Source organism: Scophthalmus maximus, chromosome 12 (assembly GCF_022379125.1).
Source record: "Scophthalmus maximus strain ysfricsl-2021 chromosome 12, ASM2237912v1, whole genome shotgun sequence".
Taxonomy (NCBI): Eukaryota; Metazoa; Chordata; class Actinopteri; order Pleuronectiformes; family Scophthalmidae; genus Scophthalmus; species Scophthalmus maximus.
In genome coordinates, this window is record NC_061526.1 from 14,074,639 (window position 1) to 14,099,668 (window position 25,030).

The 25,030-nt window shown below is 45.5% G+C and overlaps 3 protein-coding genes across 7 annotated transcripts; 2 read left to right on the forward strand and 1 right to left on the reverse strand.

Annotated features, from left to right (window-relative positions):
- Nucleotides 1–68: 68 nt before the first annotated feature.
- LOC118285967 lies at nucleotides 69–4,734 on the reverse strand. Of its 5 annotated transcripts, none has more exons than XM_035610002.2 (15): nucleotides 4,523–4,732; nucleotides 4,367–4,406; nucleotides 4,118–4,274; nucleotides 3,713–3,842; nucleotides 3,489–3,546; nucleotides 3,281–3,395; nucleotides 3,055–3,143; nucleotides 2,434–2,561; nucleotides 2,183–2,340; nucleotides 2,039–2,111; nucleotides 1,915–1,948; nucleotides 1,719–1,746; nucleotides 1,533–1,627; nucleotides 521–1,202; nucleotides 69–433 (listed from the first exon to the last, which is right to left on the reverse strand). In XM_035610002.2, the coding sequence occupies exons 1-15, from the start codon at nucleotides 4,543–4,545 to the stop codon at nucleotides 366–368; spliced, it is 1,878 nt and encodes a 625-aa protein (XP_035465895.1). In that variant the 5' UTR covers nucleotides 4,546–4,732; the 3' UTR covers nucleotides 69–365. The 5 variants fall into 5 exon arrangements, with proteins under 5 accessions (XP_035465895.1, XP_035465903.1, XP_035465886.1 ...); XM_035610010.2 differs by having other exon boundaries at nucleotides 69–427; nucleotides 3,278–3,395; XM_035609993.2 differs by having other exon boundaries at nucleotides 3,278–3,395.
- Nucleotides 4,735–6,394: 1,660 nt separating this feature from the next.
- Nucleotides 6,395–22,371, forward strand: LOC118285951 (ATP-binding cassette sub-family D member 2). The gene is made up of 10 exons (XM_035609956.2): nucleotides 6,395–8,092; nucleotides 9,084–9,264; nucleotides 9,524–9,645; nucleotides 13,382–13,544; nucleotides 13,984–14,078; nucleotides 14,477–14,622; nucleotides 16,202–16,347; nucleotides 17,394–17,478; nucleotides 17,870–17,995; nucleotides 18,082–22,371. Exons 1-10 carry the CDS (start codon nucleotides 7,148–7,150, stop codon nucleotides 18,284–18,286), a joined length of 2,214 nt encoding a protein of 737 aa, XP_035465849.1. The 5' UTR covers nucleotides 6,395–7,147; the 3' UTR covers nucleotides 18,287–22,371.
- A 617-nt stretch (nucleotides 22,372–22,988) lies between these two features.
- LOC118291797 lies at nucleotides 22,989–24,631 on the forward strand. Its single transcript, XM_035620214.2, has 2 exons — nucleotides 22,989–24,197; nucleotides 24,319–24,631. Exon 1 carries the CDS (start codon nucleotides 23,134–23,136, stop codon nucleotides 24,193–24,195), a length of 1,062 nt encoding a protein of 353 aa, XP_035476107.2. The 5' UTR covers nucleotides 22,989–23,133; the 3' UTR covers nucleotides 24,196–24,197; nucleotides 24,319–24,631.
- Nucleotides 24,632–25,030: the final 399 nt, after the last annotated feature.

Genomic DNA, 25,030 nt, shown 5'->3' on the forward strand with positions numbered 1-25,030 from the left:
ATATGAATATCTTAATGAAATCTTGACACTTGAATATGTATATGGGAAAAATAAATAAAAGTTATGAATCAGAGAAAAGGCTTTGGGGTTTATTTAAAGAACAGATGCTGCATTTTTGATGGTTTTACAGCTTAATACAAATGAGTTAAATGATCATTTGAAGTTAAACACATGAACAGAACAGGCATATACTATATATATATATATATTTTTTTTTTTAAATTTCCACTGCCTCCATCCTTCGAGCTTCCTTCGGTCGATGATTATCGTCCCTTAATTCTTCCTCTGCTTGACCAGGAGCAAAATATCCTCTGGGGGTCTGTTCCCTCCGGTGGCAGACGTGACCTCCGCCCTCACGCTCTCCCTCAGAGCTCTCCGGTCCCTGTGTCTGATTCACGTCGCCCTCTCTCACCTCTGCCCTCTTCACCTATACCTCAGAAACAAAATCAGGATTTGGCATAAAATCAGCATTATTCATTACCTCCTGAAGCGTCTCAGTGTGCACGTGAACACGTTCTACCTCTGCCAGCGGTCGAGCTCAGAGCCTCCGGGAAGCGGCCGCCGTGTGTCTCTGGGGACACTTTGCTATCGTCGTTGTTGGCAGAGAATTTGGTCACGAAGCCACAGCCGCCCGGTGGGGAACCAGCCTCGGGTTTCTTCCTGCTCCAGGGCGTATGCTTCCCTCCGCCGTTGCCTGTTGCGGCTGCAGTGTGTGTGCTCGGCTCTGCGGAGGCAGCGGCAGTGTCCGTCTGCCTCCCGGTGGCGAGACATTGCACCGACACGCCAACAGGTGGAAGGCCGATGCTGAACCCGGGGGCTGCGGACCCGATGAGGAAGCCGCACTGAGTCGAGGCATCGCACCGTTCCCAGGCGACGGTTTGGGTCCCGGCGTCTCTGGTTTCACCGGAGAGTGTTCTGCATTCGAAGATCTCTGAGGTCAGAGTTTGAACCGGAGGGCGAATAGATGCAGACTGAGCCGTGCCGCTTCGTAGCCGTCGGCCGCCGCTTCCTGAGGCTTTGTCCGCCGCGTTATTCGTAACCGTCTCATCAACTTTGACGTTCATTTGGGGTTTTATGTGTGGGGTGAGAGGCCCGTGTTCTGGCTCCCCCTTTGAGCCCTGGTTCGAGGCATGTGCGCAACAGGCTTGCTCCGCGTGTGAAGATGCAGAAGCCTGGAGGCATGGCGGGCAGTATTCTTCTTCCTGTGAATACAGATAGAAAAAGGAAAAACACAAGAGTGTTCATGTCTGATGTTGCTAAAAAGAAGAGTGCTGACTGATGTTTGGCATCTGAAGAAGAGCTGAAACTGACGGAATTATGTTGGACGTGTCCGGGACACGTTTATTGTGGATTTCAGCTACAGACACTTGCACTGTGGTGACAGAGACTTTACACAGTTGAATTAAAATTGAAAGCTTTTTAAATGAGACAACATGTTGCTGTGACTTGAACTGGATCAGATCCCTCTGGCAAAATCATCACTTTGACTACTGATATATTTATTTTTTTAATTCAGAGACAACTTCACTTACATCGTTTGAGTCTGAGCTGAGGTAACATCCCGCACAGGAGTAACTCTGTGAATACCCGCAGTTTTCCACGTGGCCACTGTTGTGTCCAGGATATGCTGAGGGATGAAAAGAAGAAAAAAAAGAGGGCAATCTTTTAAATTTTAATCTTTCTTCCTCCAACTTATAAAGTACACAACGTAAACTTACAGAAGTTTTTGTCACTGCAGTTGGAGAGCTGCGAATGGAAAAAAGGACTGACATGAGAAACTGCCACTGTCCACATGAATACTGTTAAAATGCTCGTGATGATCAGAGAACCAGGGTCAACCATGACAATTACAAACTCTGCCACTTGGTGGCGGTAGATGGCTACTTTAACATGATTGTGTATGTGAGAACTTGCCTCCATTCCCACACAATGTAAGTCAGGGACAGTTCTGGATGGATAAAGATGAGAACACACTGAACCCATGAAGCTTATCAATAATAATATTTTCATTGCTTGTACATTAAGTGTAAACACTTACTGCGGTGCTGAGGATTTGACTGGTGTTCCATCTCTGAGGTATATCTTGGACCTTGCACTCCCAAAATGAAAAGCTGGAATTATACATTGTGAACGTTAAACCTGACGACATAAGTTTAATTTAATGCTTCCAGGCGGCGTTTACCTTCTTTTTCGTCGTCTTCGTTACTGAAGCCCCTGAAGACGTCCTCCTCAAAATGCTGCTCGGCGTCCGACTGGTGCAGCGTGAAGTCCAACGCCGACTCCTTGTCCTCCGTTTGATCAAGGGAGAAGCTGACGTCGCGGACTCTTACGTCTGACACGCTGTGATAACACACACACAACACATGCGCTTTGACCAGTTAATTAAAGGATTGCAGATAACCATTTCCTGTACACCACCATTGGTGGACTCACTCTGGTTCTGGACTCCCGAACAGGACTTGCGCCGCCGTGGGCGTCTCCTGTTGGTAGAGCGCTGGGTCGGATCCACAGGACCAGGGCAGATTGTCTGTCATCCCTCTGGGCTGGGAGAAAGGTTGGAACTAGCAAAAGAATAAATAACAATTCAGAATAGACTTTAGAGTTACATCATATCTGGGAAGACACTGTCACCTCCCAGCAATAGGGACCAAAGACTAGTCTACAATACTATGTATTTATCCATCTAAACTATGTGAGTCTCGCCCGTTATCATTCCCTTGTTTCCCAGATAATAAAAATGTTGCAAATCCCATTTCTTGTTTTGTAATTTTCAACAATAATTTGCCAGTTTTTAATAAAATAGTCAAGAGCACCGACGTAAATGTAATTGGAGGTTTGTTAGACAAGAGGTTTTTTTTTTAAAACTGTAATTTAGGAAGAGTAACACGATTCAACTAATATATTTTATCCCCCTCTGAGCAAATCTTTGACTGGATTCATTTTCACACTGATTTATTGGCAAGAATACAGCAATCCCCTGATTGCATTGATGATGTTGTTGTATTATTACATGTGAAATATTCCTTAGAAACATAATAATTCCCTTTGTTGTACCTGGACGTGCCTCATCCCGGAGGTGACCCAGGGCGGAGGGGAGCAGCGAGGAGGAAGCTGCCGACGACTCAACTTCAGGGGGAACACACCTGAGGAGAGCAGTGGGAGTTGGGCCTAAACTTGTGTAAAATATTCTCACGCCAGGTAACAATGCACAAATTAACATCAACTGTAACTGTATCTCGTGCACTTTGTCTGATGGACAAAAAATACTTCACAGCACCACCTTGGCACGAGGAGGCGGACGACATGGAGGAGAAGGGGCTGAGGCGGGCGAATGTGGGCGGCGGGTAGTCGGACGCGCTGTTGTCGGAGAAAGGTGACTCCAGCACCGGTGACAACTCGTGGCAGAGAAAAATGAATTGCTTTTTTAGACCGACAGTAGTTGACGTTCAGCAAATTTTTACAAGGATAAGAAATTAAAGGTAACTTACCTGTTGACACCTGAACCCTTGTGGAATAACGTGCCTGCTCTTTGTCATTCCGTGAACACTACATGTCGAAACAGAGCATGTTGGAAGATGATTTGTCGTTAAAAAAAAGGTATTCATAATTCTCTGAGCTTGATTTAACTGCTATTAAACTGTCTGGCAATTGAGGAAAATTCAGTTGGGAAAAAGAATGATTCTGCTTTTGACAAACCGTGCTGCGGCTGTACCTGTACTGAGGCTGGCTCTCGACCAGACTCAGCTGTGACGGGGAACAGGGGCTCATCGGGAGAACCAGGGGGTTGTTCTGTCTGTTGGATCCTCTCCTGCCGCTGCCGAGAACTGCAACTTTAGGAAGATCTGGAAAAACACAGAACACTTCTTTTTTTTACTGCCATCATTTGCTAAAAAACAGGCGTTGATGAATGTACAGAGGTGGAGGCGTGTCTGTAACCGAGTATACTCTGAGAGCCACAGAGGCCACATGTGAAACAGTACTTGTCAGATTCTTTTCAGTGGGGCTGATGTAGTTCCAGGCAGGACTGATAACATTTCCCCTTTCAACTCATTCTGTCGATTTCTCGGTTCACTTTGAGCGTGTTTGCCTGCACATTGCTACTTCTTTTACTCCTCACCTTTATTTTCCTTCTTGGTAGCGATCTGGTTGACTATGAACAAGGTCACCAGGTCCACGCTGCCGGTGGCCGCAGCGCCGGCTCCCCCGGGGGATGCCGGCAGAGCTAGCCCCAGGTTCTTCAGCTTCTTTTGCATTTTTCTCTTTTCAAAGAACTCCTGGGAAAATAAAGAGCAAAACCTTTAATGCGTGGCTGCGCGTGTGGAAGGAACAGTAAAGTGTTTTTTTGTTTTGTTTTTGGCTGAGTCACCCTCTGCTTTTTAGCATCGTCCTTCGTCACCAGCCGGCTCCTGCCAAATACATCCACGACAACATTTAGCCTTGGCTAGCTCAGCTCCGTCGACATGTGCAGGCTAACGCTAACGTTAGCACGACGGCTAAACCGAAACATTAGCGCGCCTCTCACCTCGAGCCCCCGACCCAATTCATCGTCGACGGCTGTCAGAGACGCGGAGGAAAAACTCGAGAGTGGGCGAGTGTGGAAACAGCACAGCTGTAGGCAATGCGTGTATAACATTTGGACAATGAATGTAATGTGTATTTAAGTTGAGGGTGCACTGTTACTGTAGCTAGCCAGCTAGCCGTGGCTAACGCTGACGCGTTTTAATGATGCGCGAGGGACAAACACTATCCCTGCACGCGCCACTCTGCAATGTTCATAAACGGGAACACAAAATATATATATTTTCTTCCTGGAAACAACTGGACTTCGGTATCATGACACCAGTAAGCTCACTTTTTTTTTTCATTTTTAAAATTTATTTGGGAAGACTGTATGGCAATAGTATAACAACTCTACTCCATATATTCTAGAGCTAAAATATTGTAATTTTTGTTCTGCTTCCCTGACCTGATAACTTTAGCTACTGTTAATAAAAGAAAGTGACATGAACACAATGATTGACTGCAGTGCTGGGTTCTTATATGAGGGCAATGCTTTATTTCTTTTCTTTCAGATATGAATCCATTGAATTCTGTGGCACAAGAAAATGTATTCTAAGCCTTTTGTTTAAAGTAAATCATTTACACGGTCTTAAATTGTATAAACATGTGAATCCTTATATTTATATTTAACTTTCAGGTTAAATTTGTTTAATATTCATATTTTTTTTACAGCTTGCGAGGGTGTAAACCAGAGCTCCTGGAACCCACGGGGACACGGGGAGAACTGTCAAGTTCACATATCCAGGTCATGAAAAGTCAGTGTTTTTAATTGTGAGTGTTGCACGGCAGCACCGTACTACGCTATTTGTGTGGGACGCTGCTTGTGCCACCATCATCTGTGGAATAGTGTCGATTCAAGGGTCGTAGGTACTGAACCTATAGCTCCAGTTAATGCACAAAAACCTAAAATCCTTTCTTGCATTCTGGGAAATGCACATGCCATTCTTCTTTTTCTTCTGGAGTCTGGAAAAAGAAGTTGCAAATGTGCCTGGATAATTAATGGAGGAGCTGTATAATTACCCAATAACCCGCAGCTTCAATGCTCTGCCTCCATTTCCCTAACTGCCACTGAGGGAACCAGCAGAAGTTCGTGCTTGCGCTTGGGAAAGTGATATATTTCTTTTTCTTTGGGTTCATGGAGAAAGGCAGGTGGAATGTTTTTGCATAATGAAGCAGAAGGAAAAAGAAGCTGATTCATGATAAGATGCTGCAGTAAATTTTGTGGAGTTCTTCTTTCTTTGGACATGTTGAAGAAAAAAATGTGCACAACATCATTGTGCTAAATGGAGCTGTTGTCTTTTTTCACATGCAGTTAAGACGGCAAAGATGAGTCTGTCGGAGAATAGGGATGCTGGAGAACCCTCCTGTGGTGCTGCATCCTACTCTCTGGGCAGCAGCCTGACACCCCGCTGGAGTTGAAGGGGGTTCTCTGGACAGCATGCATGCTCCACACTGGTCACTGACCAGAATCTGATCAATGCAATGATTAAATCCTGCTGAGCAGGCATGGTGTTCGGCATCATCCTCACCTATATGGTCTACTGTGGAAGTCTGATTATTTTAACCCTTTAAGAAGAATGGAGAGGATGCAGATGTAAAAGCTGAAGGTCGTAGCGTAGCTGGTTTTTAAAGTTAATATGCACAGATTGTTTTGTACTAGCAGAAAATGATGTGTGGATTGAGAGATTCGATACTGTTCTTCCTGGAATAATGTTTTAAGTTTGTGCAGCCGTGGATTTTTGCAGCTCCACTTTTTTTTTTAATGCAGAGCAGTGTGGGACTAATGTATCCAAACAGCAGACACCAAAATCCAGCAAATTTAGTTCACAGTAATGTTTTACTGATATACTCGATTATTCACTATTATAATGAGGTCATATCTTTCTCAGTGCACAGATCGGGATGTATTACAGTGCTGTACATCCGCCTGCTGGACTTGATGCTGTTGGCTGCTCACTATCTTCCTACTGTCGATTTATTCCCACGTGATTTTGTGCCTTCAGCATTTAACCGATGGTTTGCAAGGAAGGGAGGCATAGTTTCCCTTTTGTCTTTTATTTAGAAGCTACACATTAATGACGCTGATGTAGAAAACTCAACACCCAGTCTCCTTCCCTTTTATCATATAGCAGAAACAGTGGAGGCAAATTTTGTTTACGTCCGTCACGCAACCAATCGAGTTTTTGCCGGGGGGGGGGCGCGACCAATGAGAAGAGCCGCTGTGAAAGCGTAGGGCGGAAATAAGTAGCGCCGAGTTCCCGGAAACCATCACAGTAAAGTAGTCAGCTGGGCGAAATGTGGTTAAGTGTGGTTCACGTACCCTCGTGGTTTTTAGAGGAAGTTTGACCGTAAGGTTTTATTTTGACAGATGTAAGCGGAAGTGCAGTCGGCGGAGTTTACGTCACTTGACGGCAACACCAAGAAAGAAAGCAGGATGTAACCTAACGGTACATGTACTGTATCGAGCTCGCCCCTCATCAATCCAGCCGTCGGCACTCCGTCTCCCCGTTAATGTCGACGCGGCGGGTCGGCCCCGGGTGATGGCCGATGTGCGGACCGTCATCTGAGACCACCAACGTTTGAAAAGATGTCCGGCATCCTCGATGCGGCGTCCAAAGTGAGATGGGACCGCACTGCTGCGGCGAAGCGAGCCGTGCTCCTTGCGGCGGCCGCATACGGCGTTAAAACGCTCTACCCCATCATCTGCAGGCAGCTCGGCAGCGGCGGTGGTCCCGGGAGGAACCGCCGGGTCTCGAAGGAGGAGAACGGCTCCGCCTGCTCGGGAAACGCGCAGCTGGACGCGGCGGGCCGCGGGAAGCCGTCTCCGGCGGTGAACGCAGCGTTTTTCAAGCAGATCCTCGAGCTTGGCAAGATCCTCTTCCCCAAGCTCGTGTCCAAAGAGCTCGCGCTGCTCTCCTTGCACTCGCTCGCGCTCGTATCCAGGACGTTTCTGTCGATATACGTGGCGAGCCTGGACGGCAAGATCGTCAAAACGATCGTGGAGAAGGAGCCGCGCAGCTTCATCCTCCAGCTGATCAAATGGCTCCTCATCGCCATCCCGGCCACGTTCGTCAACAGCGCCATCCGGTACCTGGAGTGCAAGCTGGCCCTGGCCTTCCGCACCCGGCTGGTGAACCATGCCTACCGGACCTACTTCACCGACCAGACCTACTACAAAGTCAGCAACATGGACGGGAGGCTGGCCAACCCGGACCAGTCGCTCACCGAGGACGTGATGATGTTTTCCCAGTCGGTGGCTCACCTCTATTCGAACCTCACCAAGCCCATACTGGACGTGGTGCTCACTTCCTACACGCTGATCCAGACCGCCAGGTCCAGGGGGGCCAACGCCAGCGGGCCCACACTGCTGGCCGGACTGGTGGTCTTCGCCACCGCCAAGGTGCTGCGCGCCTGCTCGCCCAGGTTTGGGAAGCTGGTGGCCGAGGAGGCTCACAGGAAGGGCTACCTGCGCTACGTGCACTCCAGGATCATCGCGAATGCTGAGGAGATCGCTTTCTACAGGGGTCACAAGGTATGCAGGGGATGAATGAATGGTGACATGTGGGGAAGTTGCTGCAGCATCAGTGTCACCCACAATTTGGTCATTTCCAGTGTGAGATACAGGAAAATGATTCCACATTCTCCATTAAAGGTGACATATTATGTAAAAAATCACATTTTTAGTGTTCGTCCACCTAAATGTGTGTATCGGTGGAGCCTGCCGGCCCACAAACTGTGAAAACAGACCACCCTGTGTTTTTTTTGGTGGCTGGCTAAACCCTACAGCTTGGCTCTGAACCACTGGTTCAGATTTCTCTCCCACCGTGATGTCACAGTTGGACTCTTTTTGGGGGTAACCCCGCCTGTATGGCTTCACCTGGTGAAGGGGCGTGACATTTCCTACACATTTTGAAATCAGTTGACCAATCACAACAGACTCGGCCAGATGGCCAATCGGAGCAGACTGGGGTTTATCGGGAGGGAGGGGCTAAAAGAAATCCAGGTGTTTTAGACAGAGAGGGAAAAGAGGAGCTGCAGGAATGGACAGTATGAGAACACTGATGCCTTTTCTGACCATTAGAGCATGTAAACCTTTTGAAGTGGTGACCCAAATTAAAAGTATGAACCTGAATATGAGCATAATATGTCACCTTTAACAGATCATTAAAATACCAAGTGCTATTATGTTTTTCACTATGAACAATATAGTAACACTTAGCCCGTCTGCATAAATCACAACCTGCTGCTCAGTTGGTACAGTATAGTCCAGGCTTGTTTTAACTGTATTACGTCTGGCAACCAGTGACAAAGTTAATGCAATAATTTAACGTCATAACACGTGTATATCAGTGTGATCAGATTACAACCAGGCCGACTGGCGGTGACACAACAGATGCTCCAGCTTCACTGAGGACTCCCATCCCTCGCGTGTGATTTGCCATCACATGGAGTCAGTGATCTGCTGTTCACTGTAATACACTGTAATATACTGTAATTAAACTGTAATACACTGTCCGTCGCAGGTGGAGATGCGTCAGCTGCAGAAGTGCTACCGGGCCCTGGCGGACCAGATGAAGCTGATCCTGTCCAAGCGCCTCTGGTACATCATGATCGAGCAGTTCCTCATGAAGTACGTGTGGAGCAGCTGTGGGCTCGTCATGGTTGCCGTGCCGATCATCACGGCCACTGGCTTTGCCGACAATGGTAGGCGGGCCCACACGCACTCGCTCGTAGTCAAATCCGTAGCGCGAGTGAAAAGCAGAAGCCACAGCTCACATGTCTTTGGACGGTATCTGGGATGTAAGGGATGTGAACACATTTCAGTGGTGTGAACAGGCTCTCAATGGGAAAGATATGACACGTTCAGTCACCGTGAGCCATGGAGCGGAAGTTTTTGATGCTTAACGTAACGTGTGTAGTTCTTTTCTGCAGTTTCCTAAACCCGCATTTTTTTCGCCTCCAGAAACGGCGGATGGCCACACGCAGGTGAAGGTGAGCGAGAGGACGGAGGCTTTCACCACCGCCCGCAACCTCTTGGCCTCGGGGGCCGACGCCATCGAGAGGATCATGTCATCCTACAAAGAGGTGAGGACGCAGGCATGTGGAAGTTTATGTCGTGTTGCTGGAGTGATGCCTGAAAAGAATCAGCTGGGGGTTCTCCCCCATCTATCACTGCTTTCTTTGCCCTCCCTGTTTTCTATTAAAAGTTCTGTTTTTTCATTTTTATTGAAAATATCAAAACTATAGTCATTAAAATAATAAAAGATAGCCACAAGGCTTTAAAACAAGGTACATATGGCCCAGAGAAATTATAATATAGCAATTCATAAAAACCGTAAGTCATTTTTGAACCATCTTGCTCCATTTCTGGATGGAGCCAATCTAAAAAAAACTATGATAGACCTCCCCCTACCTCCAGATAACTGCACTGCTCACATGTTTAGAAACAATAATTGACAGAAAATGAATATGCAGCCATTATGATAATCAATTGATTGTTTGTCATATTTCAAACATTCTCTGATTCCAGTTGCTTCCATGTGAGTATGTGCTCCCTTTTCTCAGTTTTATACCAGGCCTCATTTTTGGGAGATTGCAATGGAGATTTAATCAGCATTTATTTCTGACAAATTGCTGACATATTGAACATTGTGCCATCACAATATTCAGGATAAGATGAAAGATCGTTGCAGCTTTTTGGGGGGGGTCTGTGTTTATTTATCCATCAGTGCTTTTGAGGAATCCTTTGAGAACCTGCCAGACATGGAAATAGTTTAAAATATATATATAAATAACATTGTTTCGCCTAGGTTTACCATAACAATTTTATTGTAGGGGAAACACTGAATATATCAAAATTACTGGAAGAGCTAACTTTCCACCATGCTGTGTTACATTTATGAGGAAAGAAAAGAATTGTCAATATATTCCTGAGCAGATATACAGGCATGGGTGGTCGGGTGGTTTGATTGGCCGATGTTCATGTGGACCAGCGGTCAAGCAGATGGTTGCATGGATGAATATGCAGACAGGAGTGATTGACAGATGTTTGCTGTACTGCACATCCATCTTTCTCCTCTTTGCAAATTCCAAGCTAGCCGTGTGCGCCCAGGAACGTGTTGGAGACAGACTGGAAAAAAAAGGCAAAAGAAAGAAATCAGTGAATGAAAGGCCTTGTTCACTCAGGGCCAAATCCCTGATCTCTCGTTGCATTTTAATCCAAAACGAGGGGGGAAAAGCAAGAGCCATTCATGCCTTCTCTCTCTCTCTCTCTCTCTCTCTCTCTCTCTCTCTCTCTCTCTCTCTCTCTCTCTGGCTGCATTTTACGGACCATAAGAGGATTTAGCAATGGCACATGTGCGGTGAGGCTGTATTGCAGTGCAGATGGTTGTACTTTGGATCGCAGGCCCTCCCTGTGTTTTGACATGTTGTTTCTGTCAGGGCAACCTGTAATTCCCTATGGAAAGTATGTAACTTTCAGGTCGGACTTGTCTGTGAACTTGCGGTTTGCGCTTGAGGGCGAATTGAAACTCTTTTAATCGCGTAGAAGAATGTCGTCTGCCTCCATTTATCACGAGACACCTGCTCTCTCATGTAATCGTCAATAGCTATGCAACTATCTGTTGCTAAACATTACCTGGAAAATGCGAGTTTTATGCAGCTCCGTTCTCTGTGTGAGTGTGTGTGTGTGTGTGTGTGTGTGTGTGTGTGTGTGTGTGTGTCGAGTACAGTGAGTAGCAGCAAGCCCCTGCCTGTGTGTGTGTGCAACAACCAGGCAGCAGAGATGGAGCACATTCCTGAGCCAGTGTGCCATTGCTCACGCCTCCAAACACTGATTATTTTATACCACAGTGCGCACTGTAGTTATTAGTCAGGTGTGTGTGTGTGTGTTTGTGTGTGTGTACGTGTGCGTGCGTAAGTGGTCAGATAGACCTGTGACATGTCCCAGCTCGTGCTAGCTGGTTACTCATCTCATAGATTTCTCTCTTTCGTTCTTCGCAGGCCTTGTTTTGTCCTCATCTAGCGCTGAGGCCCGTCTGATAGCTTTGTCACAGCTTTATAAATTATTTATTAAGAAAAAAAGATCCTGTAATTTCATGTTGTATAATCCACGTGTTGGGTTGGATCACATTGCTCCTCTGTTATGTATATTAGACTGCATTCGACTGAACACAGGAATCTTTAGGCATCATATCCTCATTATGCCAAATGTCCTGCCTCAAATGTCCCTGTAGGTCAACCAGCAGTGAATCTTTGTGTGTTTGTGTGCGTGTGTGCGTGCGTGCGTGCGTGCGTGCGTTCGTGCCCGTGGGTGGAGCTCGTTCTCTCTGGGCTAAGACACGCTGTGAATAATCCTCCATCTGTTGATCCTCCATCCCACACTTCTGCATCTCTTCCTCACTTTCCTGCTCTCTCCCTCCCCCTCTCTCTCTCTCTCTCTCTCTCTCTCTCTCTCTCTCTCTCTCTCTCTCTCTCTCTCTCTCTCTCTCTCTCTCCATCTCTCTCTCCAATATTATGTTCTAAAGCACCTTTTTTGGCAAATGAGTAAAGACCATTATCAGATGAACTGACCTGAACCTAAGCAGTGTGCACTTGGCCAGTGCATATATTAGCTCCTGCTGGAGCCCTGAAGACTATTTGCTTAGGTAGTTTTGTAACTCATTGTTTACCTACTTACATTAGGTAAATACCTACAGTACATACCTTCAAAGTGGTTGAGCAAGTGTTGGGTCGTCCACTAACCAGAAGGTTTGCGGTTCAATCCTTAACCCCAGCCAGCATGCCGAACTATCCTTGGGTGTGACACGCGATTTTCAAAGTCGTCAGATCGCTGTACCGTTCATACTACACTACGTTCTGTCATGTAATTGCAGGGGGGGGGGGGGGGGGGGTCACACTACTCGATTCCTTCAAACCCAGCCCCCCGGACAAGTTCGGTGCATGTCCGAAAGCAGCTTTAGTTCGCCACCACTCTCTTTTGCTTACTTTCATGTGAATCCAGCTCGTCAGAAGCATTCCCTCGCTTTTTCATTTACTCTCCAGATTAATCTCCATACACTCCTCGCTCTGTTCCCTCTGAGTCGCCCCGCTCAGACCCATTCCCCCCAGAAAAGTCTTATTTCTTCAGTGACGACGGAAAAACGTTTCATGATCAGTAATGCACAAAGCTGCGATAAGCTGCTGTTGCTCATCACCCCTGTCCCGTCTCTGCAGGCCCACGTGGTGCCGGCGAATTCCCAGAATTAGTTTTTGTTGTTTAATACAATCAAGCTGTGTCAACAGCCACATCGTCTCGCTCCAGGATGCCGTCAAAGCAATAGGGGTATTTTTTTCCCCCTTTTTTCTGTTGAGTTTAATAATATTTGAATGCAGAACACCCCCCAGTTGCTTATGAAGGCAATTGTTTTGCTCCTCACCTTTTGAACTTAAAGACTTTTGTGTTTATCTTTTGTTTAGCCATTTATCAATTTGTTATATGTGTTATATGTTTTAACATTTCTACAGTACATAACTTTTAGCAAACCATTTCAAAAAATTGGTTATGCCATTGCTTCTAATTTATAATTTCATCAATTCATCCTCACTTTTATTAAACTGCTCAAGCCCTCTGCTTGTTTTCAAACTCTAAAAGTCACTTGACTAGTGTTTTCCGCCCTGATGTGATTACTACTTTTCAAATGAGTCATCTGCTGTGCACATCTCCACATACTCTCTGATCCACACCACAGTCCGATGTTCCCTGGTTACACTAACATCCCTCTTTGACCTGACATTGACCGTTGATCCCTGCGTGTGTGTGTGTGTGTGTGTTTTGGGTCAGGTCACAGAGTTGGCAGGCTACACCGCACGTGTCCACAACATGTTCAAGGTGTTCGAGGACGTCCAGCGGGGAGTTTACAAGCGCTCGTCTCTGTCGACCACCACGGGAGAAGAGAAGAAGAGCAAGCCCGAGATGCACATAGATGGGCCGCTGGAGATAAAGGGTAGGCCTCTTCTGCTGTACACTCAAGTAACCTCCAGAGGTTGAAATACAGTTCAGGAGCTTCTTATTTAATGGGTAATGTTATGCATGTTGCCAAACCCTTAAGTGGGGCGCCTCGCATAAGCAGAATACATTCAACAACACAACATTACTAGCAAGCAACGGCATCCAAGTCAACGGTTGGTTGGAGGCTCATTGCATAAATATCCGCGTGTAAACATCACTTGACCCTGTGAATGAATCTCCTGTTATTGGGTTTAGGGAAGTAAAACAGAGGGGGATTTTTTTTCTATTTTTAACCCCATAATTCCTGCTATGTAGGCATTATCCCATTCATATCCATACTTATACAGTGGCGTTCAGAGTCTAATCTTCTAATACACATGCGCTCTGTCTTTTTAATCCGTCTCCATGCCTTTTTCTCTCCATTGTGTCGCCAGGTGAAGTGATAGACGTGGACCAAGGCATCGTGTGTGAGAATGTACCAATCATCACACCCAACGGGGATGTGGTCGTGTCCTGTTTGAATGTGAAGGTGAGACGGAAGCTCTACTGGCTTCCTCACTGTCTATCAGGCCATTTTGCTTCCGTTGTTTAGTGTCTCTTTGCTTTAGCCGAATGGAAAAAAAGCACCAGAATGATCCTTTATTCCAAACTCCACTTTATAATCACATATTCGAATTAGCGGATGTAGGGGTGGCCGGTATCTTGAATATATTCGATGTGTCGCAGCTTGTTGCACATGGGCTGTAATAAAAGAATATATAGCGAATACAGCGACTACAAATTGTCACGTAAAATGTTGTGTGCAGAACATCCGCACAACCACCGACACTTCCTATCGCTCCACAGCTTTATGATCTTAATGACTTATTCCAATATTACCAGCTCCACTCCAGGAGGATTCATAATCGGAAATCTCTCCATTTTCAGGTAGAGGAGGGCATGCACCTGTTGATCACGGGGCCCAACGGCTGTGGCAAGAGCTCCCTGTTTAGGATCCTCAGCGGCCTCTGGCCCGTCTACGGCGGCCGGCTTCACAAGCCCTCTCCTCAGCACATGTTCTACATCCCTCAGAGGTAAACACACAAACACACACACTCTCACACATCCAGTGTTCAGATATCCCACAGCAGTGAGTGCAACCAAAACTGCTGATAGGGTTTAATCATTGTACGGGTGAACCGTACCAGTAAGTGAATCCACTGTAACGGGACCTGTGTGTGTTTATGTGCGTGAGGGTGGCAAAGAGAAACAAGAGCACTGGCGACTGTGAAATATTTACCACCCAGAGACGTCTTCGATCCTCTCGGTTGCAACATTTTTCTTCATTATACACAAAGATGAGGTTTGAAGAACACGAGGTAGAACTATCTGAGACTTTTTTAATTCTTAATCGATAGTTTTGCCGGTTTTATTTTCATAAAGTGAAGACAAAACCATGTGTCCAATCCATCGTTTGCTCCAGTGAACTGTGGTAACTCTGTTGAATGATTAGGCAACTATTATTATCCAAAGTTTAACCCCTGACCTCTGAGGGATAAAAAAGTGCCTGATATGAAATTGACTCGTTGAATGATTATATCAGAATTGATCATTAACTCTGTGTTCAGCTCTTCGTCATCAGTGAATTTAAAGGTCATTTATTTTCAATTAATCTCAATGTCCATGTCAAGAAAGAAGTGAAAATGTGCTCAACACACTCTCTCAAAACTAAAATTAAAATATTCGGATGTGTTATTTTTAGAGCTGCAACTATCGATTATTTTCAATGTTGATTATTTTCTCAATTGATTGATTAGTTGTTTGGCCAAAAAAATGTTGATTGTGCTTCCCAAACCCCCAAGATGATGTTTTGTTTTGTCCACACACCAAAGATATTTATTTTCTTGTCATAGAGGAGCAAAGAAAATATTCAGATTGAAGTAGTTTAAATCAAAGAATTTGGATTTTTTTTTCCCATAAAAACTACTTGAAAGATTATTAAAATAGTTTGGCGATTAATTTAGTAATCGATTACTAATCAATTGATCGATTAACTGTTGCAGCTCTAGTTATTTTATCCGTGGAGCAAATCTAAAAATATTCAGTTTATTACCATATATGACAAAGCATCAGTTGTCACAAGTGAGAAGCTGGTGACATTTTGACATTGTAACTGAAACGTTTAGGTTATTTTTAAATAGTACCTGATTGTTTTTCAACTGATCATTCCGAAAGAATTTCCGTGTGTTTTTTCTGAATTTGTAACAGTCAGGTTGACCAGCGAACCCTGCAAAAATTCGAGCCCACGTCCTGTCGTCCCTAAAACCGAGCTGAAGTGAAACAAAACTTGAACCGTAATCTTATAGCCAGGCTGCTCAGAGCCGCTGACTCAGCAGACTCCCTCCTGCGGGGCGGTAAATATTTTATACGTCGGATGAGACGGCCGCCTGGCAGCTGTAACAAAATCCAATACGCCGTCTGCAATAGAAACAAAGCACGAAGCACAACGGGTGTCTTGTTTTTCTTTTAGCGTGTTTCTTGTTGAGGGTGTGAAAAATGTGTTGCTTTGTACAGTCACGCCCTCCTTTGTCCAGCTGGTTCTTTTCTTTGAGCGTTAATAAAGGAGACACTTGTGTGCGTGCGTGCGTGTGTGTGTTTGTTTGTGTTCTCCAGGCCCTACATGTCCATTGGTTCACTGCGGGACCAGGTGATCTACCCCGACTCAGTGGAGGACATGGCTGCCAGAGGCCTGAGTGACAAGGACCTGGAGGCCATCTTGGACATAGTCAACCTCAACCATATCGTCACCAGAGAGGGAGGTAGGATATGACAGCCGCTTTACGGATATGTGAGTTGAGTCAAGTTCAAGTGACAAAAACTGCTTGAAATAGAGTTTTGACAACTGAAACTTAATTCAAAACCTAGAAAAACACAAAAATAACCATCAGACAAACGTCACAAGTGTAGAATACACAAAACATCCGTCAGACAAATATTAACCATAAGCTTCCATTGGGGGTCGAACTCTCCTTCAATGCTCCTTTGAAATAAAGTCATCGACAGTTGGTAAAATTGTGTTAATCTCCAAAATCAGTCATCTTTTGTGTTAAAAATCAGACTTGTAACATTCTTTTTTAAATCGCATGCTGTAGCTGCAGTGCAAGTCTTCTGGTGTTTTGGGATCAAACAGACGTAGGTCATCTGTGTGTGTGTGTGTGTGTGTGTGTACTTGGTCATGCACTAGGGTATTACCCTTGTGTTTCCCAAACTCGAGTCAGCGACTAATTGGCAGCCGCTCTTCTCTCACCGCCAGAAAAAACAGACCTATTGTTGTTGAAAACCAGCTACTGTACGAAGCTTAGGGCAGCAAAAGAGGATTTTAATGTATGAATGGCTGCACTGTGGAAGTGTTGAGAAATCGGCCGGCTTCACGCACAACCGGTCAGTTCACTCACGCACACAGGCAGTGTAACTGGCAACGGGACCGGGTCCGTTTCGTCCACAGGAAAGATGTCTGATGGTGACACTGGTTCAACCCCTTCAGCAAACGTCAGTCTTCTAGTGTCCTTTGTGGAAATAAGAGCCACATAAAAACTTTTTTTTAAATCCTTCTGTTTACATTTGAATTATTCATTACACTGCTATGAATACATTATTAACTGACTGTTAATGTAAAAGTATAATGTAGCCCACAGTTTCCACGACAATAAAATAGATATTTTGTGTCCCATCATACTCTAAATGCTGATCTCCATCCTGAAATAAATATGATGCTCTTTTTATGTCCATTCCAAAAAACAAAATCACTATCTGTAAGTTATCTCTAGAGCCGTCGAGGCTGTATGACATCATGTTTTGTGTCCAGGCTGGGATGCTGAACTGGACTGGAAGGACGTGCTGTCGGGGGGCGAGAAGCAGAGGATGGGCATGGCTCGCATGTTTTACCACAAGTAAGGAGAACGATCGATAAACCTAGTATTGATCAGTCCAGACTGAAGTATCTCTGCCTGGATCAGCCTTAATCTAACGAAGTAAAATACCACCTACATCATGTGTGTACTCGCATGACATGACAACATAGCCAAACTCATCCGTTTCCAACTGGATGGATTTGCAATTTTTTAAAAGCATTCCCCTGTGTGTGTGTGTGTGTGTGTGTGTGTGTGTGTGTGTGTGTGTGTGTGTGTGTGTGTGTGTGTGTGTGTGTGTGTGTGTGTGTGTGTGTGTGTGTGTGTGTGTGTGTGTGTGTGTGTGTGTGTGTGTGTGTGTGTGTGTGTGTGTGTTGTGTTGTGTTGTGTTGTGTTGTGGTGTGTGTGTGTGTGTTGTGTGTGTGTGTGTCAGGCCTAAATATGCCCTGTTGGATGAGTGCACCAGTGCCGTGAGCATTGACGTGGAGGGGAAGATTTTCCAGGCCGCCAAAGACGCTGGCATCTCCCTGCTCTCCATCACGCACAGACCCTCCCTGTGGTAAGACACGGAACCCTTTCCATGTTCATTTAATAAAATGTTATATATATATACATATACATATATATATGCATCTCCACCTCCAGGAAGTACCACACCCACCTGCTGCAGTTCGACGGGGAGGGCGGCTGGCGCTTTGAGCAGCTGGACACGGCGACGCGCCTCACGCTCACCGAGGAGAAGCAGCGGCTGGAGGCGCAGCTCGCCGGCATCCCCGAGATGCAGCATCGCCTCAACGAGCTCTGCAAGATCCTGGGAGACGACTCTGTCCTCAGGACAGCCGAGGAGTGAGAGGGGGAGGGGGAGAGGGAGGGGAGGCAGGGGCCCAGAGGGGGAAAGAGACAATGGGGGAAAAGAGCAGAGACTGAAGTGAGGAGAGGAGGAGAGTGTGGGAGACGGAAACGCAATGAAACGCAAAAAGAAATGTAGAGGGGGTTTGTAAGTAGTCTTTTTTTTTTTTGCTTGCTCAGATGTTTTTTCTTTTCTTCTTTTGCTCCGAGCCTCTACCGTCAAAGCAGGAGAGCTGTGAATGCCAACCAGTCTTTCAGCTCTCCCCTCCCTCTCTCCTCTCCCTCTTCTTTCAAATCTTTCCTTTGCCCTGCTCTCCAGTCAGAAGAGAAACAGAGGGAGGGGCGGAAGCTAAGTGAATTCAAGTACTGTGGCCGCACACATTATGTCAATGGTGGACCTCAAATGGTTTGGTTCGTGTGTATATATATATATATATATATATATATATATATATATATATATATATATACATATATACATCAACCGCCAGATAATTTCTGGCAGAACTGACCAATCTCAAGTTGACCGCGACGATTCACGTCTTCAGTTTGTTTTTTGTCACTTTACTCTGCTTTTTAGGGGGCTGTCGGTGTTCGTCGTGGTAGCGCACGGTGAAACGAGACGGCCACTGTGTTTCGAGCTGGAAAACTTTTTTTTAAATATTGAAACCACTTAAATGTTGTCAAAAAAGTATTCCACACTCAGTGTACTGGGGGGGGGGGCTCTGCAGGATCCACATTTTGTTTTTATCTGCGTGATTATATCGGTAAATTCGAGCGAAATTCGCTGAACAACCACATGACCTCTTTTGTTTTCCGGAGGTCGCGTGAGACTGTTCTTCACCGAGTCACAATCTGCCTTTTGCTTGGTTTGTGGCCAGTGAACGCCCGCAGTACAGTCCGTTTCTCTATACCTCACTTTTATAGGCCTCGTCGGGTTATACGAGACTCCCGAGCCACCGACGCGGGCTCCGTTGCTGACTTGCGATAAAGAAGAGGTCTATTATTAGAGCTATTAGCAACGCAGCTCCGACTCCAACAACTATAGCAGTTGTGGTTTCGTGAACAAACACAATGAAACCGAAGGGGCCCCGTTGAAACGAAGAGGAGCGAGAGCAAGGCGGGCACTGGTGGCCTTTCAGATACACGTACACACACCGGCCACCTGTCGAAGCTACTCCCCTCTCCTCGTGTTGACACAAAACACACTGTGTGTGTGTCTGCTGCGTGTCAGGTGCCCGCTGGGACTGCGAGTCCTCTTGAGCCTGTTTTACATGCACATTAACGCACAGAGGCACTGGACTATCATATAAATTCGATTTAAAAAAACATTTTTTTATTTCCCACCTCTCTACAATGGAAGTGTATGTTCACATACACTTACATATTCCAGATTATATTCTACTCTTATTATGTCATAATATTTCAAGGCCTTATTGGGTTGTACAAAATTTTGCATGTTTCCTAATCGGGCTAATATATTCAGAGGTACAGAGCGTGGGGGTCAGACTTGTTTATAGACCTAAGCTGCTTCGATGGCCGACGCGAGGGAACTGGCGTTTTTTTTCTCCAGTTGCAGTCACACGTAGATTGTGCTTGTCCTCCTCATCTAGCCTCAGTGTTCGTCACCAGCAATTTACCCCGAGGTCGTGATACTGTGAAGCTAGTGATTTGTTTGCGTGAACTCTATTTTTGCTCTAAGGAGAAACACTGTGTTTTTTTATGTGGTGGTTCTAAGCTGTGGCAGTGGCTGCTTATGTTATTTATCCGGTATTATTGATATTATTATTATGAGGTTGAGACCTGTGCCCACGCTCCAGCCATGTCCTGCACATCTAGGCTGTGGTATGGTGCACCAGGCCCCTCCAATTTATACTGGGGTTCAATGGGACGGGGGGAATCATGTGATACAATTGTGCCATTCATTTATTAGTCTGCAGGTTTCACCACAGACGTGCTTTCATTCATAATGGTCCTAAAGTAAGTGACACAAAAATCACCTAGAAACATTTAAATTCATTAGCGTGTGTTAGCGCCACATTAGAAACATTGGCCGCAGTGAAATATACACATGATTGGTTCAAATGTGACACAAACGCAGGATTTTCTTCATCTAATTCTCACACTGTCCTGCATCCACGCGACTCGACCCACTGTCACTGTCGGGCTCGAGGGACGAGCACAGTGTGAGAATACCAAGTCATCTCGCTGGTTTAATATGCCACTGATTTGTTAGCGTGCACGGCGACAAACCTTCGTGTCCGCGTGCACGTCTTCATGAAGAGAATGGACAATCAGTCACATCATCGGCAGAACAGGAACATGGCTTTTTTAATTTAACTACATCTGCATTATCTAGATTGATACGGAACATATATTGTATGTTGTTTCATACACGTCAAAGTTGAATGACGCTCTCAGGCCTTTTTTTTTTTATGACCTGAGCTCTGACTCCATTCAGGATGTCTAAAATTGCCACGTCTTTACTTTATTTATTTTTTTTAACCCTTGAAAACCTCCTCTTTTGGCTTTTAGTGGACGAGAACAGAAAAGGATTTAAGACCATTTGAATGCAGCCCTGGTCCGAGCGGGGTGACGGCTGCGAGGTTACTGAAGGACACACTTGAGATTTGCCCCCCCCCCCCCCCCCCCCCGAATGTGACTGAAAAATAAATATAGTTAGTGACTGAAATGAATTCCTCATATCCAAAGGAATAATAACAGGAATACTGTTGTCATACAAAAAAATAAGAGTTTTTTTCTGCTTTCATTTGATCGCTGTGTGTGTGTGTGTGGGGGGGGTCAGTCAGACTCTGTTGACAGGAGCCGCTGAATGACACAGAGTCTGCAAAGTGACACTGGTTCACAAGGTCAGCTAAAGGGCGGACGGTGCCGGAAATACATAGGAATGAATAACAGTCTGCGATGAAGCATTATCTCAAGTAAAAAGGGGCCGTCTTCCTTTGTGCGATCGTGCCGCTGCAACGTAGTGTGTTTTCTGTGAGCTTTCACAGAAACTTTTCACGCCACATTTTCTCCAGGGAAATATTAGACGGGGAGCTGTTGTCCCATTGTATTGGTAACAGTTCAGTCAGGTTAACTGCTCCACAAGAGAGCGCAGTGCTGCATCTGGATCCATATGTCATAATTTCCTGATATAAAAATACATGTGGGAAGATGCTCTATCTCCCTTCTTAAACTGGATCTGGTCCAAAAATTGAATATGTTCTCTCTTGACCCCCGTGCACCATCCCCTGCGCCACGTTCGCCACAAATCCTGCCAAAGAGCCCAAAAGGGCTTTTTTGCGTTATCCACCTGACGAATAAACAAAAACAAAAACAAACATCATCTCCTCAGTGGAGTTAATAATTATCCACGGGTGAGCTTGTGAGGCACCTCATCATGTATTTTCCCCTCATGAAACAAACGGAGATATCTTGTGGTCCGCTACGCTGCGTGACTCCGCCGTGTACAGTAATGACGTCCTTACTAACAAAACTTTGACACCGAAAATTTTTCATTCCATCGTCCTTTTTTTGTGAGTAAGAGATTGAACGTGTCCGTCGTGTTGTGATGAGGTCAAGAAGTGTGTTTCAAGTGGGATTGACTGGACGTGTGGTTTGTGAAGTGGGATTACGGAAAGGACAATGCTTCTCAAGTTGAACTTTCATGTTCTTCCAGTGGTGTAAGGCAGTCCGATCAATATTTATGAAAGGTCGAGAGTTTCTGAGGTATCGATCAGACCGTGCTGGTTCACAGAAACAACATGCAGTGATTCTCCTCTCAGAGCCAGGGATGACTACAGTTTAGATTGAATACATAGTTACTTTAAATAGGGCTCTGTCTGCAATCAAAACTCCCATACTTATATATAACTATTTGATATTTTTAATTCCTGTAATATTAGCTCAGACCTCCTTTAATGAGATCTCATTGTGCATGTGTAGGAATCTGTATTCCCCAACCTCAGGCGGTACGTCGGCGTACGGGGACAGCTGTTAAGAAATCATGTGCTGAGGTCACTTTACGTTGAAAGATGAAGATGTATTTTCTTGTAAATAAAACGAATACATTGCAGCTTTGAAGAATGACTTGTCTCGCTTTCATTTCCACATCGTTGATTCACCATCTCTGCAGTGATTGTGTGATTAAAAATGATACATTTTTAATAGTGGATTTTTCGTTTTTTGAATACAAAGAATTGAATGTCATGTTATTAGCTCGATAAACTGGTTGATGTTTTCTTAGCAGCTCTTTTAATCTAAAGGTGGATGAAGTGATTGTGTTCATTACTGGGAGCATCAGTGAGTCCGTCTCTACAGGTTGAAGTTCACGTCACCACTGAGATGTTTTGGCTCACAATGTCAGATCCTATTCAAAATACAGTATCTATAACTTAATTTTTGTTTCTAAACAGTTTCCATGTCTGATTCACAAATGAACAAATGTTGAATCAAGACTGAAAATCATCGAGTTATTTATTGTTAGTACGAATGTGTGAACAATATAACACTTACTGTAGTATTGTACCTACTGTTTGAACCAAGTGACATTAGTTCAATAACTTAAACGGTGCAATAATAGGATTTTACCACAAGATGGCAGCATGTAGGATCTAATGACGTCCTCCAATCACCGCCTCGTCCTGGCACACACTGAATTTGCATATGTTCGCTCGCAGTGCTGGGTGACATCTTCGCTTTGATCTCCTTGACCGTTGACTCTTGTTTCTCCTCAAATATTAGTATCTGTTGGACATCTCTGGAGACTGGTGGTGAACTTCAAACCCTCTGGAAATTTTCATTTGCAATTTGACAGTTCTTCAGTGTTTTTTATTTGCTGCAGCGATGGCTTTCATTGAAGGCAGCAAGGGCATCTACGGACCCATCAAGGTGATGTTTGACACACCTATTTATGAAAGGGCTCTGCAGATCTGCTGGCACATCCTCTCCTACAAAAACAACATTGCTATGCTGACAGAACTGTTGAGGCTTCAGCAGGAATACAGGATCCCATCTGAGGTGACTGTCGAGGACATGACGGACCTGCTTCTAGAGGAGAGCAACAAGTCCCTCAGAATGAGGTTCTGGGACTTTGAACGGGAGGGGTACGATGATGACGTCCAGCCGTTTCTCAAGATGGTGATGGATGTTCTCACCAGCATGAAGATGAGAGACGTCCAGTTCGAAGCAAGGTGGCTGCTCGAGTGCCCAGAGGACATCCCTCCTTGTTTCCAAAATCCCAAGATGGTGAACTTGGCTCAGAAGTTTGGACAGATTCTGACGGAGCAGCTGCAGGCGACTCCCGGCTCCAAACTGCTCGGCCCGTGGGACGTGGTGGTGGAAGTGGTTCCAAAAGTCCTGCAGGGCTTCTGGTTGCCTCCTCCCACCACCTACCTCAACATGCCCTCCCAGGAGCTCAGCGACATGGCTGTTGGCTTCACAAAGGCTGTTATAAATCGTGTCACGAGGGCTCTGTCCGGTGGTCTGCATCGAGTCAACGTCTCCCGCCCCATCAGAGATGCCGTGGTCCTGGCTGTTCAGGAGAAGGTCAGGCAGATGTACCCCCAGGACATCCTGAGGCAGAAGGTTGACTGTTTTGCAGCCCAGTTGCTGGACGAAATAGCCGAAGCTGCCACAAGGGAGATTTGTGCGCTTTTCCAGCCACAGGCCGACACTGACACTCCCTCGGTGCAGGACGGTGACGACACAGTCCAGAGGCCCACCGGGGGACCAGACTCTCCTGTGGCTGCAGCTCCATCACATCACGCGACCTCTGCTGATGAACCAGTCAGCCAGGTTGAGGCCGAGCAGCCTGCACCGAACTCCGGCACCAGCTCTGCTGAGAACAGTACTCCAGCTCTTACTTGGACTCCAGATGAATCACCGGCCAGAATTGCCTTGATATAATGGTATAAAACCTTGCTCCAAATGTTGAATTGTGCCACCTTGTTGTGAACTTCTGACCTCTGATTAAAACTAATGTGAACCAGACACAGAAATCAACCTGAAGGAATTTCTCATCTTCCACAGACCCCAGCAGGAACACAGACTCTGCCGAGGATCCACCTTTGCCTCCTCCAGTGACCCCTGGTGTTGAAGCTCCTGTCACATCTGCTCATCTGGAGCCTGTGATGATCAGTGGAGCAGGTTTCAGTCTGCACACAGACAGACTCTGCTGAGGATCCAGCTCTTCCACCTCTAGTGACCCCTGGGGATGAAGTTCGCTCCTGACCATGCTCCTGAACATCCTGCCATAACCGGCTTGGAGGAAGTCAGTCTCAGCACCCGAACTAGAAGCGAGTACTGTTTGAAACGATACATTCATAAATGATTACATGAAAAATGTCTTTGTTGCTTTCTCAGTCAGTCCAAATGAAAATGTATTGTGACTTAACGCAACAGAAACAGAGACATTACACCAAGAGGAAGTCAAAGTTGAATCCATTGCATTTTTCTCTACAGAATAAGTTCAGTTTCTTATAAAGTTGAAACATCCACAGACTTGTGTTTGTTAACTACATATTTTGTATAAACCCTGTTCAACAGTAGGTTACATTGTCACACACACATACACACTATAACACAGTGCTTCCCAAACTTTTACTTTATTAGTGACTTAGCTCAAAAAAGCACAGTACTTAAAGTAAATGTACTTAGTTAAGGCAGTTATCTTATTTTCTGTGCCTCCTTCATATATTGAACTACGGTGTTATCCATTGATTTTTGAAAGCTTTTTTCGCAA

Coding starts and splice junctions, on each gene's coding strand:
- LOC118285967 (XM_035609993.2), bottom strand. CDS start 4,545: ATGAATTGGGTCGGGGGCTCGAG. Junction 3,547..3,712: donor GAGAGCCAGCCTCAGTACAG/GTACAGCCGCAG, acceptor TTCGACATGTAG/TGTTCACGGAATGACAAAGA. Junction 2,341..2,433: donor TTCGGGAGTCCAGAACCAGA/GTGAGTCCACCA, acceptor GTGTTATCACAG/CGTGTCAGACGTAAGAGTCC.
- LOC118285951 (XM_035609956.2), top strand. CDS start 7,148: ATGTCCGGCATCCTCGATGCGGCGTCCAAAGTGAGATGGGACCGCACT. Junction 8,093..9,083: donor CTTTCTACAGGGGTCACAAG/GTATGCAGGGGA, acceptor TGTCCGTCGCAG/GTGGAGATGCGTCAGCTGCA. Junction 14,623..16,201: donor ATGTTCTACATCCCTCAGAG/GTAAACACACAA, acceptor TGTGTTCTCCAG/GCCCTACATGTCCATTGGTT.
- LOC118291797 (XM_035620214.2), top strand. CDS start 23,134: ATGGCTTTCATTGAAGGCAGCAAGGGCATCTACGGACCCATCAAGGTG.